General features: G+C 37.4%; 1 protein-coding gene across 1 annotated transcript; it reads left to right on the top strand.

Annotated features, from left to right (window-relative positions):
• The first annotated feature begins 191 nt into the window (after nucleotides 1-191).
• Nucleotides 192-18,043, top strand: LOC144644933 (TELO2-interacting protein 2-like). Its single transcript, XM_078504507.1, has 16 exons — nucleotides 192-290; nucleotides 5,035-5,203; nucleotides 7,632-7,765; nucleotides 8,129-8,240; nucleotides 9,212-9,465; nucleotides 9,865-9,933; nucleotides 10,296-10,349; nucleotides 10,458-10,505; nucleotides 11,338-11,457; nucleotides 12,220-12,294; nucleotides 12,790-12,855; nucleotides 13,190-13,302; nucleotides 13,602-13,690; nucleotides 14,557-14,630; nucleotides 14,894-15,605; nucleotides 17,530-18,043. Exons 1-15 carry the CDS (start codon nucleotides 195-197, stop codon nucleotides 15,020-15,022), a joined length of 1,602 nt encoding a protein of 533 aa, XP_078360633.1. The 5' UTR covers nucleotides 192-194; the 3' UTR covers nucleotides 15,023-15,605; nucleotides 17,530-18,043.
• Nucleotides 18,044-18,090: the final 47 nt, after the last annotated feature.

Raw genomic sequence — 18,090 nt, 5'->3', positions numbered from 1 at the left:
AATAAAAAATCTCTTTTACTTTATTAGAAGAAACATTAAATGTAAATTCTGAATTTGTTTTTTACCGTTTTTTCTGAGTAAAATTTTCTTTGTCATACTCATGAAGAGCGGGTTTTCGAAAACGACTTTCAATTTTTCCCTACCGGTCCCTACACGGGATAGCTGCTTAGTGGCCAAGCCTTACTGTTGACAACATGGCGGACGACACGATACAAGAAGAGCTCTCTCAAATCTTGAGGACGTTTTTGTCTGGAGATAAGTTTAGAGAAGTTACAACTCTACTGAAAAAGGTAAAAATCACAGTTATTTTGGTTGTTACTATATTTTCTCAATTGTAAATGAAATGCTCCCTCCCTTAAACTGGTTTCCATACGGGTCTTGACAGACAAAGTGCATGTCATGCAAGCCATTCCTGATAGACAAGTTAGCACACTGGGGAGCCTTAGTAACACACATATACATACATACATACATACTTTATTTGAAAACAAAGGTCTATAAAGATGGCAGCCTAGGGCTGATGTGGACCTTTAAACTTAATTACAGATAAAAAATAGAAAATAACTTATACAGTTCTTTATAATCTTTAAAATTTCATGACATTACCAGGGATCCATATTCGTTTTTTCTCCAAGTCGTCAGCCGGGCAAGTATGCAAGATGACATACTTGCCCTGGCAAAATTTTACTTGCCGTTCAAAAGTGAAGAATGGCGACTGTACAACAAGTAAATGAAAAGTTGACTTTTTTGTTATTATCACATGTATGTAACACTGTGTATACATGAAATCTTCAAGACAACGAATCTGTTTTAAGGTGGCTCAACTGGATTTTTTAGGGGTAACACTGCTCAAGTTTGAGAATTAACTACGTCGCCATTAACAATGCTATCGAAAAACGATCACCACAGTTGTATTAGATAAAGATGAAATTTTTTTATGATCAGTTTTATATTGACATCGGAGTTGCCATAGCGACGAAATGACGTCATTACGTCTTTTACTTTTGCTCGTATTACTCTGCACCAGGAGATTTTTACGAACATCACTCAAAGGAGCTTGTACCACACATAGCTGCCTCGATGTTGGCAAAGTTTGAACAAATTCTGTGAGAGCGTTTTCGAAATATTTGGGGATGAAGTTTTCGGGGCTATAAAAACAGTCAAAAACATACTAACGTGAAAATGGGGTAATATCTAAAGAAAACGACGCGCCTGTGAATTGCAATTTCATCTTACAGTTGTTTGATTTCATTGAAAATCGTGTGTAAAACAGTGGTGGGGATTGCTTTGGTCGATTGCGAGAAAAAAGAATTTGATTAGCGTGCGTTCAGGTGCTCTTGTTGCCATTTTTGTTTATAATTTGGTCTATGCCTTCAACAGTGATAATAAATCAAAAACCGCTCGATGAATTTTTTTTAAAATTTGACAAACTCGAGGTTTGTCATCTATTGATAAAGCTTGCAAGTTTCAAGCTTATTGAAAACATTTAAGGCAGTAAAATTGGGCCTCCAATGTACTGATTTTTTCTCGCAGATTTCATGTTTACAAGCGAGTGTCCTCATTATTCACGGGTATTGTTTTCAAGTTTCATATCTTCGTGCACCACTCCAGTAAAAAAATTCATTTGCATTAAACAGGACGCTCGATTGCTTTCCGAAACATTTTCCGAAGCATGCTAATCTGCCTTGGGGTGAGAATAGCAATGACAATATCTGCAGAATAATAGCTTTCGTTTTCTGGACAGAGGCCCTTGACATCAATAGCTCGACAAATGCTGTTACATTTTTTTAAGCAATGTAAGCATTTTTCGGAAAATTTTTCGGAAAATTGTTCGGAAAGCAGTCGAGCGTCCTATTTAATACAAATGAATTTTTTGCTCAAGTCGTGCACGTGGATATGAAACTTTAAACAAACACTTAAACAAACACTTGAAAATCCAGTTGAGCCACCTTAATAAAGTTTGATTCACAAGTATTTGTTAATGAGACTTTTTACTTGTCTACCTTGGCTGCCGGTTTACAAATTTCACAAAACATCACGCCCCCAAGCGGCTTGTGATGTTGCGGAAGCGTATGATGCGGGCACAAATGAAAGCCAGGGCCTCTTCGACTACAACCACGGAAGAAAAGAACGCTTTTGCTCTTCTTATTCATATTTAGTTTGTTTTTCTGAAGTGTTAACATTGCTTTTTTCGACGTTTTTGCTTGTTTACAAGCTAAAAACGTAGAATAGGGGTTATGTGGACAAAATTTGGAACCACATATTTGTAAACTCTCAAGGGATTTTTTTAATTTCACAAGGGATTACTTTCCGCTGTGGGTGATCACTTGCGATCTCGTGGAAAAAACGTGACTTGTCACATTTACAAACGTTATATAACAATTTTAAAAGTGACATGTCAGCTTTCTTATCTCAACGCACGTGTGTCTGAAAGGCGATCTATAAAAAGCGTCGCACAAACAATGGATTGCGTAACTAAAACACGAATAAATAATCACTAGCACTTACATCGTTTAAAAATTACAAACGTCAGAAATAAACCATACCAAAAAACTCGCTCTTTTCAAAGATATTATTTAAGTTAAAACAAATGCAAGAGATGGGGGCTTCTTTTAGCTTAGGAGCGGTTAAAAATTAGGCCAAATTTGGTTGCTACATGCTTGCCATTCTATTTCGTCATCAGCCTAGGTCGTTAGGGACGAGACCTCGCGTTGACAGCAATATCGCATGAATCCGCTCTACAACATGCGATCGTATCTACGCAGTTCGAGTGGAATTTCAGTCAAAGACAGCAAAATTCTTTCGTATTTCATCTTCAAATATAATTCGAAAGCATTCACTGTATATATGGCTTTTGTTTAATCCTGGGTCTTGATATCCGACCCTCGCAGAGCCTAGACAAAACGCAGCTTGAGTTTAACGATTTGTTTACGCCGCAATTATATGCGCAATGTTTTCTCTGACAGTAGTCGGAAATATCCGTATTTTTTTTCCGTGCTTTTTCGTGGAGCAATCATAACGATACGGCCTACACATTGAACAGCGGTCTACCTATAACAATTCAAATATGGCGTCGCAAAAACAAAGCGTCGAACGCATATTTTGCTGTTTCATTTTCTAATTTCGCTGCCATAATCGACTGCCTCGAAAGTTCCTTGCAATTTTAAAGTATAGAATTTTCAGATCTCGGTGAAATTTGCACTGTTTATTTGTGTAATGTTAAGGAATATGTGTATAAATACCCGGCGCGGACGAGCCATTTTTCCCTGATTTTTGACAAAATTATATGGCTGCATTTCCTCCGCGAAGATAGGAAATTGTTAATTAAAACTAAACTACAAAGAAACTGTAATGATAAGTTCGAAGAACAATGCACAGGATAAACCTTCGACTCATACTTCATGCAAAAACGTCGATATCTCGAAGAGACTTTGATTTTTCTTTGCTGGCGGCGCCAGACCAAGATATCGGCAAATTTTGATCAAAACATCAGCTGATGCGATCGCCTCGTGTATTCGCCAATGCAGCTGCAGTACAAAATATCAGCGGTTGAGAGCTTGAAAATTGAGCCTGCAATGATTTCATTGATGGAAAACCCGCATCAGCCAAGATGGCGGCCAAAATTATGATTTTATCGCGACAGAAAGTTGCAAATTATGTTCTGTTTTCGAAAAGTTATGAATGGATGACAAGTGGTCAGAACGCAAGTAACTCATAAGAAAATTTAATAATTGTTTTTTTTTTTTCATTAAGTCAAACTTAAGTTGTCCAATCTTTTGGTCGTCCATACGATTTTTTAGTCGTCTCGGACGACCGGACGACTGGGAATATGGATCCCTGCATTACATCCCTGCATTACTGAAATATACATAACATGATTATTTAAAAATTACCTAGAATACAAATACACATGCATAATAAAATTAAAAATATAATATAGAGTTTAAAAATACACAAAATCTTCTAAGTTTTTATTTGTGTTAGTACATGTTCCTTTAATAAAACTTACATTGTCCAACGCTTTACATTTCTTTATGGCAGCTTTAAATTGATTTATATTTACAGGTTTTCTGATATTTTCATTTAGACTGTTCCAGACTACTGGCCCTCTAAAAATTAAAGATTGTTTGCCAAATTCAGTGTTCATTTGTCTCATTCTAAGCAAATTTCCCCTCCTGCTTGATTTGGTAACCTCAAAATAAGAAGATAGTCTGTGTTCCATAGTTACCACTTTAAACATTTCTAGTGCCACCTTCTTCTTATACATATAGGCCAGGTTATGCCATTTAACACGGGGAGATGTAACTTTGATACATATCCGTCATGACCAACATTAGGACCCCCTCCTCAAGTGAGATCAAGGTGCTGACATTTAACTCTGTCGAGTCTGTCCCTGACTCTCCCCTCCCCACCCCTTGAACCCTTAAAATTAGCCATATGAGTTGAGTATAATACTCATGCAACCTTCTAATCCCACACTGAAAGGGTTAGGTCTTATGTATTAGTTTCCTTACTCTCAGGACAAGACTGCTTCCAACCATTTCCCACCCCCAGGCACGAAGGGCCAGACTTGTCTTGGGGGTTGTTCTGGGGGTTGCCTTGGGGTTGGGGGGGGGGGGAAGAAGGGGGGATGACATATTGAGCCATGCAATATCTTATATGACCAATTAAGCTGTGTCTGCTTAGACTTAAGAAAGAAAAACACCTCTAAGGCACTTCAACTTGTGGGGAAGCATGTGTTCAAGGAAAGAAAGAAGTTATGCTGGAAAGAGCTCTCAGGTTTACAGGCCTGCTAGTAGGTTTAAATTTTATAAAACAAAATAGGTCACTCAAAAAGTACACATCATGTGTGGAACTAATCAATAAATTGTATTCCCATTTTGCACAGTACTATTCGATGGAACAAGAGTCTTGCTCTAAAAGGCAGTTCTTGCCAGCAGTTTCATACATTCCAGGGTCCATCAGCCCCATGTTGGATAACATTACATTATTCTGGGACATGTAATATATGCTGTGTTATATTGCTATCTACAGGGTAATTTGGAGCTGCTATTGGATAAAAAGTACAGTGACTGGTTAAAAAGTCAGAGTTATGTGAAATCATGTGATGGCCAAGATGATGATGCCCATGACAAGGAGAAAATTGCTGCAGTTATTGAGAAGTTAGTTCAGTGTGGAGAACCAACCATCTCTGATGAAGGGGGTCAGTTACATACAGTACAAAGTAAATCTCAGTTTAAAGCAGTATGATCTATGTGCATTAGTTAAGGTTGCATAGTATGGGATAAGTTAGTTGAGTGTGATTGCCTTTGAGCAGTTGCTTGTTTTGTTTGTTGAATTGCTCCTCCTGTTAATACAATCAGTAAACAAAACTATGCCAGCTTTCCAAATTCAATATTTAACAATTATTCCACAAGCGTGCGTTGGATATGAGATGGTAGATAGGCAACGAGGTGCATAGCGCCGAGTTGGCTATAACGATCTCATATCCAACAAGCGCAAGTGGAATAATTGCCTTATTAAAAACGCCCAAAGAATTGCAATATTTGAGCTCCTCAGTTGTTTTCGTTGACGCGTATTGGCTACCATATTTGTGGTCAATGGTATATGAGCTCATATATCATTGCCTGTTAACCAATCAAAACTCAGGAATTGCAATATACCATTGCTAGTTTTTAATAATTTCTTGTATTTAATACCCCTCACAGAATCTGTTATCAACCAATTGATTGACCAGTTAATTATTTTTAAAGTGCGCGCTAATGTGTTGCCTTTTTTTAAATCGCGTGTGAAAGCTTTGATTTTTTAACTGATGAAGACTTTAGCAATAGCCGAAACGTCTTGGAAAAATAACATCAAAAACACAGTTAGCGACAAACCTTTAACTAACTATCTATTTAATCAGTCAGTAAATCAATTGAAGGGCTCGGTGCAAAAAGGGCGGTAGTGATTTTCTCTTGAAATGAACATTATCGAAACAGCTCCAAATTTCGCATGCAAATTTGTTTACGTGTGCTTAACACTGTCCTGTGTTTCATTTCGTTGTTCTTTCCTTCGTTTTCGAAAAATAACGTATGCAAAAAGAAAAAGATTTTTAACTTACATTGTCCACAGTAATCCAGCACTAGACATTTTTCCACGCATCGCGTGTCCAAATCTTGCCTCGAGGCACTTTATTACAGTCGTCCGGGATGTAAAAACAGCTTTTCAGAAACCAACTTTGCTGACCGCCATGTTTTCTCATATTTAATTTGCTCCCAGGCGGTGGCAGCGAGGGACTGGGACTCGCTATTCTATTGTGACGTCTTAAGTCACATGTTAGTGGCTCAAGAACAGAGAACAAAAATGGCACCTTTCTTGGGGAAATAAACTACTGGTTCGTTCGAGCGAGTGCGTCCGCTTGGCGGTTGAAGGACATCATTAAGTCTGAAAACCCGTAAGTCCCACAGCATTTCTCGAAGAAATGAGAGATGTTCGGCCTTTGTTTTGTACAATAGTGCTCTTTAGCGCTCGAGAGAGAAAGTTGTTTGACAAAGGCCGTCGGAGCCAAGCGGTAATAAAGTCTAAAACACAGATCTCTTGTCGGGAACTATGTCAGCGTGAGTTTCGCAGTGTCCCCTTGGGTGCTGCCGCGACAAAGTTGCCGAGAAGTGACCTGGTTTTAGACTTTAAAAAATTCTTTATATGTTCCCCAGGGCGCCTTCCCTTCGCAAAATATTTTCTGTGTCTCATTAAATATTCATCAATCAATCTATCGATTCGTGCGAACGAAAACCTCATAAGTTTATCTTGTTTTCGCGTGATTATGTAGATGTGTGATGATGTAAAGAGTGGAGATAGAAGTGAGAGCAAGCCGGCGGCACTCAACTGAAAGCAAAACTAGTATAATGTGACAACACGAGCAAGCGTATTCAATCAGCAATCAGTCTTTATTTCACTTTCACCTCGGCAAATTACAGCTAACGGTAACAGAGTAAAATAGTCTTGCCCGAAACAACAAAAACTAGATAAGTGCAAACAGACTGCAGAAAAAGCTAGCTGCAAGCAAACTGGCGTGAAAGCTTACTGCATTAAAGGCGCGATCTATAAAAGGTTGAGGCTGACTCTGATCCTAAACTTAACTTGAAACGGCTTAACTCCCTAATCCCTTGGGGTTAGTGTTAAACTTGTTTTGTTGTGTGTGTGTGTGTGTGTGTTAGGGCTAGGCTTTTGCGTTAGGGCTAAGTCTGTAACCCTAATCTGAAACTCTAATCCCGACCCTACGGCCTTGGGGTTACCTTTTGCGTTAGGGCTAGGACTGTAACCCTAAAAATTTAGCTGACTTCATCGTCTTGAGAAACAAAAGGTTTGTAAAAGAAAAGTCAAAAGACGCCGTGCAAGCAAAAACCTTGTCTTTTTGCATGTGTTATTTTTCGAAAACGAAGGAAAGACCAGCGAAATGAAATGCAGGACAATGTTTAGCACACGTAAACAAACTCACATGCGAAATTTGGAGTCGTTTTGTCCATGTTCGTTTTCGGCCAAAATCACTACCGCCCTTTTTGCAGCGAGCCCTTCAATTATTAAATTAGTTGCATTTTTAGTTTTTAACACAATAATTATTCATGGTATAATTGTTATCATGTTTTTAGGTTGGTACAAAGAAGAGATGATGAAGTATGAAACAAAGGCTTGTGCTACTATGAAAATTTGTCAAGTTTTGTTGTCGACATTGTTTAAGGATGATAATCAACTGGAAACAGAATGTAGAATGACTTTAGATTCAGTGAGTGAATTTTATTAATTTGTAATTTTAAAAGGTGTAACAAAATATAAACTGTTGACTTTGGATTTTTTTATTTTTTATTTGAGGACCCATCTGTAAACCACCATTAGGTGAAGTTGGTTTTTCCTCATTGTTTTAAAGATTAATTATTTTTACTGTATTAGTAATCATCATCATTATCATCATCATCATCATCATCATTATTATTACCCTTGGAACAGTCAATGTTTATTCTGTTTGTTTATTTGTGTCTGTTTATTATTTGAAACTGAGGGCCCCAAGTTTATCACTAACTTACAATAAATCACATGTAAATTACTGTCACTTTCTTACTTACTTCTTACTCTTTCTATGTACCCACAGAGCTGCAGGAGGTTTGTCATGAAAAAGGTCAGCTGCTGTCTGGTGACATTATGTGCTGCACATACAGAGTCACGGCCATGGACAAGTACAGCATCAAAGACTTCAGCTCATGGTAAGTGCTTGATGTATACTGGTACTAGTTATGCAACACTTTCAGTGGTATACTATGGAATAAGTGGGAAAGTTTTACCATGCCATAGAAACACGCTCAAGGTTGGAAATAAGAAAAATCAGATTGATGGGTGATCTTTTGTGAAGGAGCAAATGATAAAGATTTGACCACTTTAATATATATTTATCTTTTAAATTTATTAAATTTTGGCTGGTAAATTTGATTGGTAATTTCAGATCACCGGCCGTTATTTCCAACCCTGACGCTTAGTATATTTTGTTGAGAATTAAAGATAACAGTGCACAATGGGAAGGTTGACTTGAATACCATCAAATATACAACAGCTTTCCTGAATTCTGATTTGCTGCATTTTCTATGGTATGGTATAAATAGGAATATATCCTCATAAATTATTTGGCTCAAAAATTAGTCAGACATTAAATTACCGTAAAGTTCCATGTATAAGCCGCACCTGTTGTTATGATCAGCGTTTAAGTGTTGGGTTTTTGTATTATATGTTGCATTATAAATTTTTCTTTGGTATTCCAGTACTTGGGGGAAGTGCTTAGCTTACAATATCATGTGTTTTATTATTGTCTTGATATGACTTGTCATTTGATTACCATTTGCTTATCACACATGTAACAATCATAATAACTAACATACCGGTAACTTTGAACTTCATGCAGACATGCATATTTGAGAGATGTTGGCTATGAGTAGTTCAGAAGGAAGGTTAAAGTTATGAAATGGACTACCAGATACTTGTATAAATTATGTGTAAAATGAAGGTTTCTGGTAATTATTTCTAGGACAAGTAAAATAAAATGATATATCATTATGACCTGAAATTCGTTTAAAACATACTGCAACATATACAAGGTTAAAATTGACTCTGCCCTGCTCTTACTGATTTGCTGATTTGCGTGCAATGTTGTGAAATATTTTTCTGTTTTTTTCTGTTCTTTCAGAATTACTTTCTTTGATTTGCACGTACTGCCAGTGTTCATCAGTGTGTGAACTGCTCTGTGGCAGTGTTGACGCGGAATCTGGTGCGTCAGCCAAAGACGAAAACTTTGAAGACAGACAGACAATGAACAGAGTGTTTCCTTTAGGATTGTTCAGACATGTACTTGACTATTTAAGACCACAGCTCCTTAAAGATACCTGGAAAAAATTCCCACTTGCCTGCCATGTGCTAGTGTGGTGTACAATGCAAGTTAAGGTAATCAATGAGATTATTAGGGCAACATGTTTTCGGTTTGAAGTAAATTTCACTTTGGTTCAAACCTCACTTTTCCTTGTGACTTATGTGTAGGTCTCACTGTGTACATTGAGTGTATGTAACTTGATAGAATTTGCTGTACTTCACGGAATATAACAATAGCTGTTATTACAGTTAAGCATGCAATAATAATAAATATATTCTTTTATTAAGAAGGGCATATGAATGAGGCGAAAGGGTCAACAAATCGGTCAACGCAACGCAGAATGATCCAGTTTCCTGATGTTTGTGTGTCTGACCAGTAACTAAAAACTGTTATATATTTCATATCTTCATGTATACGTAAGTACAAATTAAAAGCAAAGATGTAATCACATTGATTATGGTCCTTGTTTACAGCATCCTTATATTGGAGAGCACTTTGCTAAACTGATGTCTCCTCTGTTACTTCTCATTGATGATTATGAGGTACACTGCAGTCTCACTGAGCATGCTGTAGACCTATGCTGTTCAAAGGCTTTTCATATATATGCAATTTCAAGTCTTCCGTTTTACTTGTACATCATTGTTCATATAATAAATGCAAAAATATTAGATTAGTTGGACATTAATATTTGATATTTTTGCATTAGATTGATTAACTATTTTGTTACATTTGGCAAACTTAACAATGATGTCATGATAAGATTGAAACATTGCTCATGTGTAGCTGTGGTTTTGTTGTATTTAATATGAAGTTTTTAAATGATATGATTATGACTAGGCACTTGTTGTGAAAGTTCTGGCTGATAAAAAATGCTTTTTTAATTTCTTTTCTTTTTAACAAACAGATGGAGAGCAAAACATTGGGTTTTAAGTGTTTGAAACATGTTGTTGATAATATGGTATGTTGGATCTTGTTAAAATCTTACCTTGAGGATAGTTCTTTGTGATTTTGTGATGTTTTTGAAATGACTTTCTCTGATGTTATTGTATTTCATTTTCTTTTTTAGAATTCAGCAGAGTTACAGTGGTATGGACGAGCTGATGTTCTCTTTGAGGTCATCTGTACTTTAATTCAATTGATATTGTTATATTTGGATATGGCTGTGATCAGTTAAAAGAACCTTTCTCCCACCTTTATTTTGAGCGTGCGAGTTACATGCAAAGGAATGTTGTAAAACAAGAGTTTCTTAGTATAAATGATAATGCTTACATGTATAAATCTACATGTAGCTTTTCTTTACTTTATTTTTGTTAAAACTTGAACGTAAGTTGAACTAAATTTTGGCAAGAAAATTCTTAACAAAAATTTAGGACACTCTTGACAGTACATACTGCATCATACACTGAATTTTGAAACATTGAGCCTCAAAACGAATTTGGAAATCAAAGCCAACTACGAAACGGACCCTTCTCTCTCTCATACACTGACTGTCTTGGCAGGCTGCTTAAGTGCAAGCCAACAAATTCAGGCAACGATGTTTGTTTTTATTTAAAAAGAAAAAAAGATAATGTCTATAGCCTAGCTCTTAGGAGTTTATCTTCCACAGCACTTGGTAGATCATTCGATGATCGAACGTCCGACCGGTTTGCAGAAGGTGATAGGTTTATGGAGTTCATGGAACCTAGTTATGTGGCCTAGCTCCCACGAGCCTCCTGTAGTTCAGTGGTATAGTGTCCAAATGGTTTGTGGAAGCGGGTCATAGTTTCCCATCTGGGAAAAACTCCGAATTCTTTTTTCTAATTAGCATTGGTCTCTGAGTGATCAATTTCTTTTTTTAAATATATTTCTTTATTTTGCAACTTTCACATAACTTATGATGTCAAAATGTATTCTTATTACCGGTACTTCTTATTGACTTACGCATAATTTATAACGTCATTTGCCAGGCAGCACAGCGTCACGTGTACACTAGTGACCCCTCCCTAGTGAGTGTTCTTCATCCCTGCCTGCTGAGCATCCTGGCAGTGGTCGAGCCATCTCCAACCAAACCCAAGTTTGGAAGGAAGGTGAGATTCGATGTTATTTTTGCTGCTCTATTTCTTTACAGCTGTAGGACTTTTCAGCAAACTGGTGTACATTTCTTGGCGATTGATTGCCAACTGATTCGCTTAAATTGCTTTTGGATCATTCCAAGAACGATGTTGGCCTACTTTTAGAGTCGCACCAATTCAACTGCAGTTATATATCTCTGTTTCTCCTAAAATTACAATAGACATGTAGTGTTACGTTTTTAAATGCTAAATCGGGGAAAAATTGATAAAACTTTATAGGAAGAAATAGTAGTAAGTCCTCTTTGACATGTGCACCGTAAAATTCCGATTATAAGCCCTGGGCTTATACAACGTCGTAAGGGGTTTTGGGTGGGCTTATAAGCAGAGGGGCTTATATCCGGGAGGGCTTACATGTATAAGCGGAATAATAAAAAAAAAACGTTTCGAAACGATCCACGGGAGTGTTGATCGAAAAGGTTTTTAAGTTGAAAACGCATAGTAACACAACCAACATTTAGCCCTGTTCAGTACTGTCATCCGGCAGAGGGGGGCTTATTTCCGGGGGACTTATTATCGGATGTATTTTTTGTTTCCAGGTGGATGGGCCTATAACCCGGGAGGCGTATAAGCGGGGGTGGGGGCTTATAACCGGAATTTTACGTATTCCAGGTTCCTGACAGTAGTACAGTCTCTGAATGGGAATATTCTGATGTTCTACTGTAGGCTGTGCCCCTGCAGTGCTCATTGCAGTAACATTTTGAGTTTTTTTTTTAACAGACAACCAAGTGCGACAGTGTTTTTCAGATTATTCTCTCATCTATGGAGTTTGAAAGCAAAATTGCGATGAGAAGGGTTAGTTATTTTAATATTGTACTGTAAAACTAAATGACAGTTATCCTTCTTGAGCGTTTAAGAGAAAGTAGTAAGCCTATATTTCAATAGGGTGACTCCATCAGCTTTTACAATAAAAACTGTTATCAATAGAGGCCCTAGTAAAAAGTAAAAATTAAAAAGTCGCTAAAAGCCTTACAGTGTACCTAAAATGGAAGTTAAAAATATTAAAATGTGTAAGAATGGGGCGACTCTTATGAGAAAACTCGTCGTGAAGCCCTTAAAGTTGTCATCCGTGTGCCAAAACTATAAGAGCTAACTGTTTTATATAGGCCGAACAAAAACTCTAGTAAAATGGAAATAGGTCTACAAAAACAGTTCATCGACAATTCATCGGGTGCGAGAATTAGTTTAAATCAAGGCGCCTTATACACCTTGCCTTTTCTCGTAACCTTGTTTTGTTGCCCTCTTCCAGGCGTTAGTCGAATTGTATTTTCTTATTTTTTCTTCCTTCAGGCGTATGCAAGACATCTAAGAGATTTTATTGAACACATGGGAATAACAATACTGCGTCACTTTAAGGTACACTGTAATGTAAGACAGCATTTGATTGAAGAACTCCGCAATTTACATACTGCTTCCCTTCATCATGAACGCCCCATTTTGTCAAATTTTACGAGACAGCAAGAAATATCTGATTTAGAGGCGACGGGAGTGCGCTGCAGTGTTTATTCACATCCCCGGGTGATGCAGTGTTCGCATTTGAATACAGGTTTAGAAAGTTCCACAATTAAATAAAAATGGAAGTGAAGTAAAAATCCGTTATTGGTGTGAGCGGTATGAGGCGGCTGAATCAATTCGCATGCGCATCACTCTTGTGTAGTTATTTTTGTGCATTATTTTCTTATGTTCCTAGCGGCTTTTAAGAGTTCTAGTCTCGTACTTGGAAGTGAGTGATTACCCCGATGAAGAGACACGGCTATCCATTTTGGACTCATTAAACACCACAATGCTACACGCATGGCCGAGGTACGAACAACATAACGCGCCTTGTATCTTAAAGTAATAGTTAAATAATCTTGAGGCTAACGCGATCGTAGCTTCATTGAATAACATGCAATTTGCACATTGTTATACGTTCTAAATAAAATTAATTTACTATCGTTTAACACGCAATGTTTCCAGACAGCCACGTTTCTTTTGGACAGCAGTGCATTTGTCAAGCGTGCGCAGTAAGAAGCAAGACTGATTTACACGCACATCTTGTTACATTTGGAGCTTGTGTTGTATACTCGTGCTCATCCTGTCTCGTGTGATTTGTTTTGTAGGATTCCTAATCACAGCTCAACAATCCTAAAGTGTCTTTTGAAGCTGCTCGTTAATGTGACGGACTCTTCTGCTCACTTAACAACTAAAGGTGTGTTTACTTAAGAACTTTAAATTAGTCACTAGACTTCCGCGCAAATTCGCTCACCAAGAATGTGGTCATGACAACGAGGTTACTGTTATGAAAGAATGTACAGTGGACTTGACTTCCGGTGCGCCCGTCATCTTTTGGCGGGAACGCACTGCGCTTGGGGTTCTCTACACGTCACACTATGACTAGAAATACTTGCAAAACACTTTTTCAGAGTATAACGTCACAAAATGTAAATACAGACAAACGACGAAACTTTTAGGACAATGGTAGAAGAGACGGCGGGTGTTGGTCTCTAGCTGTTATACAGATGAACCTCTCTAATACGGACACCGAAGGGGAAAGAGCAAAGTGTCTGTTTTATAGAGGTGTCCGTATTATAGAGGTCACTACTATAATGTCACTTCTGACTTTATTGACAGCTTAAAGTATTTAGTAACTCGAAATGTTTTGCAACACAATGCTGCAGCTACAAAATTAACACTGAGCACAAATCCGAGAACGTTTAATTAATATGAATAAAAAGTGTTACGTTGTTGTTTTTGTAACCACAAACAGAAAATTGCATTACGAACACAAAATATCATCGCCTGATCACCGGAGTGTCCGTAATAAAGAGGTTAAGTTTATATGAATTTGCTCCCAGGGGCCGAGATTTAGTGTCCCGTTGTCCGTATTAAAGAGGTTTTTTCTAAAGAAAATATATGAGAATTTTGTTGCATTGGGACATCGGAGGATGTCTGTAATAGAGGTGGCCGTATTAGAGAGGTGTCCGTACGGAGAGGTTCGACTGTATCTAAAATATGTAAAGCATAGGAAATCTCTATTAACATTGTTTTGTTTGACATTTGTTTTTTACATTTCAGCTCATGAGCAACTGAAATTTAAAACATCCGAGTGCTTGCTTACTCTCTTAAGGTGTTGTGGAAAAGAGGTTGAGGTATGTTGCTACAACACTTAGGCAAACATTTATAAATTTATGTTTCTGTTGCTATAAACCCTAGAATCGAAAGGTTAATAAAAAGCCACTCACTTTTCTGTGTACATTGTGTATGGGGTTTCTAAGAACTTGAAACTTCTCTATTTATTTTTCTTATTTGCTTCTCGGAAGTTTTCAATGTTTGTTTTCGCTGAAAGTGAAGGCTTAATTTTGTTTTTTTATTCAAAGTTGTAAAGGTTAGGACAATATGTTTTTTTTCGTAGGATCAGTTAAAAGAGTTAAAGGGCGTTGGACACAAAGAAGTTGAAGACTGCGCGGAAAAAATACTGAAAGCAAGCGGCAGCGAGAAAACAAGCTTACACGTCTTCCTGCAAGAGAACGATGTTACTTGACAACCTGGGTATATAAAGCGAATATCGAAAGACAGAAAGAGAAGATACCGACAGATCTTCGTTCATTGTTCACAGGAAGTTTTGCGTCGCCTGAGGGATATCGCTTGATTATTAAATGGGCTTTGCTGTGTGGATGCCCGGTGTGGATGACCTCTTGCGGGATTAAGCAAGGTTCAAGTAAACAGCAATTCCTCAAATTGTTTGCAGAAATAGTCAAAAAGGCCTTTTACAAGTAAAAGGAGTATAAAGTTGACGAGTAAAGAGTTGACGAATTCCTTGCAGAAGGTGAACTTGTCTCTACAGAGAGCTGTTGAAAATATGACGCAAATGCTATAAGTTAATGCTTATAGTTTCAATGCGTATCTACTGGTCTTTTTTTTAGTATCAATGGCGTTTTAGCCTATTTCGTTTGGTTGGCTGATTGGTTGCACAAAATCACTATCTTTTGCCATAAACATTGTTGTAATTATAAATTCCTGTCCTATAGCAGAGCAAGCTATAGATAGCTCAGTTTCGATAATCAGCGGAGAAGTGACCTCAAGATTGGAGAGTAAAACGACAGATAAATGCAATTTTTCGCTTAGTTTTTACCTCATGGTATCATGAGGTATAGTGGGGGTTTGTATGTCACTCCATTCCCGTTAAACAATTAATGTTATGCATTAAATCCGCATTAAAAGTGAATTAAACATGTTTACCCCTGTCTCCCCTGCTAGGTTTTGATTTGTCCACAAAGTCGGGCCATTGTCTCTTGTTGATATATGTGGGGGAGAGGGTTGGAACAAAGGCGGCAGTACATGTTTACAACAGGAGCTGAAAATGGCGTCTGTCGTGTGGAGTCCGACGCTAAAATTTTGTTCCTTTCGCTACACCTTTGTTCAAAATACACTTTTGAAGACCTCACAAACGATCAGAAAATGTGCTCAAGAATGCTCAAGTGAACAAATGGGTTTTAAAGTCTTAAAAGTGGCGATGTATTTATCACGGCCATCAAGATGTGTTTGGACGACGAGGTATCGATCAGGCGGAGCAAGAATGCACCACAGTCTGCACTACACGAACTATTCGGAATGAACGCTTCATGGTCTGGGCCAAAAAAGTAAGCCACCCACCTTCTACTATATTGGATTTTGAAGTTTGTAAAAAACTCACAGGACGTATGATCTTTAAATTAAATGCGCTTTTGATATTTCGTAATTTGCTAAAAGCTGTTCGAAAAATGTCACAAACAGATTTGGTGTCGTGGATTTCATCGATCAGAAGAGGGCTATTTGGAGTTTTTTTAGTTTCTCAAATTTATGAAATTAATGTCCTACACTTCAATTTTTTCCTGGATTCTCCGGCGGTTTTTTCTCGGGCAGCTATAAATAAACAAATAATTCCCAGACAGATGCGTAAATCTCTTCACTTAAAAAAAGTCAATATTCCCGAACTTAGATTGAAATATGAAAGAAACTTAAATTAAACTTTGCTTAGAATTTAATTTCATTCAAGAAGAAGCAAGAAATGCATTCCAAAGCTTCCAGATATCGAAAATTTCGAAGGCATACAAATTTGCATGCGTAATTAAGTTAGGTCTGGGTTATAAGACAACACGAAAATGGATTTAGTGTCGTGGATTTCAATTCATCGATCAGAAGAGGGCTATTTGGAGTTTTTTTTTCGTTTCTCAAATTTATAAAATTAATTTCTTACACTTCAATTTTCTCCTGGATTGTCCGGCAGTTTTTTCTCGGGCAACCGGGCCTTTAATTTTCCTAAAAACTTGTTGCCCGAACGCAACTTGACATTCAACGTGACATTTGACACTTGACACGTCACGCATTGCGCGTGATAAATTATATTCTCGGAGCGGGATAAAAGCGAAAGTGTTAACAAAGCATTTCTGTGTTCGTTATAATAAAAAAAAGTTCCATATTTGGCCACAAACTTGCCGGAACAGGCTTTTACCTTTAAAAACCTGAAATGTTTTGGGTGTTATGTGTCGAGAGTGGATTTAACTGCAGTGTGGCAAATCTTTGTAAAAGTTTCCTCTTTGTCTCCTTATTTATTTTCCGAGTGCTCTCATCAACAATTTTTAAAAACCTCAAATGTTTTGGGTGTTATGTGTCGAGAGTGGATTTAACTGCAGTGTGGCAAATCTTTGTAAAAGTTTCCTCTTTGTTTCCTAATTTATTTTCCGAGTGCTCTCATCAACAATTTTTAAAAACCTCAAATGTTTTGGGTGTTATGTGTCGAGAGTGGATTTAACTGCAGTGTGGCAAATCTTTGTAAAAGTTTCCTCTTTGTTTCCTAATTTATTTTCCGAGTTTAGTGGCTCGTAGCCACTTTGATTTACTGTGCGGTGCCGTGCCTCTCTAGCCAAAGAACTAAAAGAGGTGGTCAAACATTAACCGCACGGTTACAAAACTGATTAAGTTTCTTGTTCTTACTTGGAAAAGAGGCAAAGGTTCATAGAATAATAAACAGATACCATGAGGTGGCTCGAAGGAAACTTCGACATGCAGTTATTTTTTGATGTCGTGATCAATGTTAATAGATACTGCTTGATTCTCGAAATTTCACGCTGAAACGTGATCGAAATTGGAGGCTAATGGCTTCCTGTTCGTGGACTTGATAAAAGTTTGAGCATAATGGAAATAGAGCTGTTTCCCATTTATCATGTTTCAAATGCTTCGGATTCGCCTGAGCACCGTTAATTTTAACCACAAAAATGGGCGCCACGACAACAACTTTGAACTTTATGGTTCGGATTCCATCAACCAGTGAAGTTATTTAAATAAGTGTCAGACTTAAAAGAGTATTATGTTAGATATTGTGCGACAACAGTAATACAACTGGTACAATATTTCCGAGTTGCCTTGGGAATTTGCAGACCTACAAGACTTATTGATGGCAGCAAATTATGAAGACTATTTGTATTTTTATCTGTTTAAGGCTGTTTTTAATGCCGGAAGTTAAATTTTACCTAAAGAGTTCAAGTTTATTAAAAATGGAAGGGGAATATGTCCCAAAAATGCATGTGGTGGAGACTGGATTGAAGATCTGCGCAGGTACGCTGCATCTAT

This window comes from Oculina patagonica, chromosome 2 (assembly GCF_052425735.1).
Source record: "Oculina patagonica isolate OP01 chromosome 2, crgOcupat, whole genome shotgun sequence".
In the NCBI taxonomy this organism is placed as follows: Eukaryota; Metazoa; Cnidaria; class Anthozoa; order Scleractinia; family Oculinidae; genus Oculina; species Oculina patagonica.
Note: the sequence above shows the minus strand (reverse complement) of the source record. Positions and strands in the feature narration are given on the sequence as shown.

Coding starts and splice junctions, on each gene's coding strand:
- LOC144644933 (XM_078504507.1), top strand. CDS start 195: ATGGCGGACGACACGATACAAGAAGAGCTCTCTCAAATCTTGAGGACG. Junction 291..5,034: donor TTACAACTCTACTGAAAAAG/GTAAAAATCACA, acceptor TGCTATCTACAG/GGTAATTTGGAGCTGCTATT. Junction 11,458..12,219: donor AACCCAAGTTTGGAAGGAAG/GTGAGATTCGAT, acceptor TTTTTTTAACAG/ACAACCAAGTGCGACAGTGT.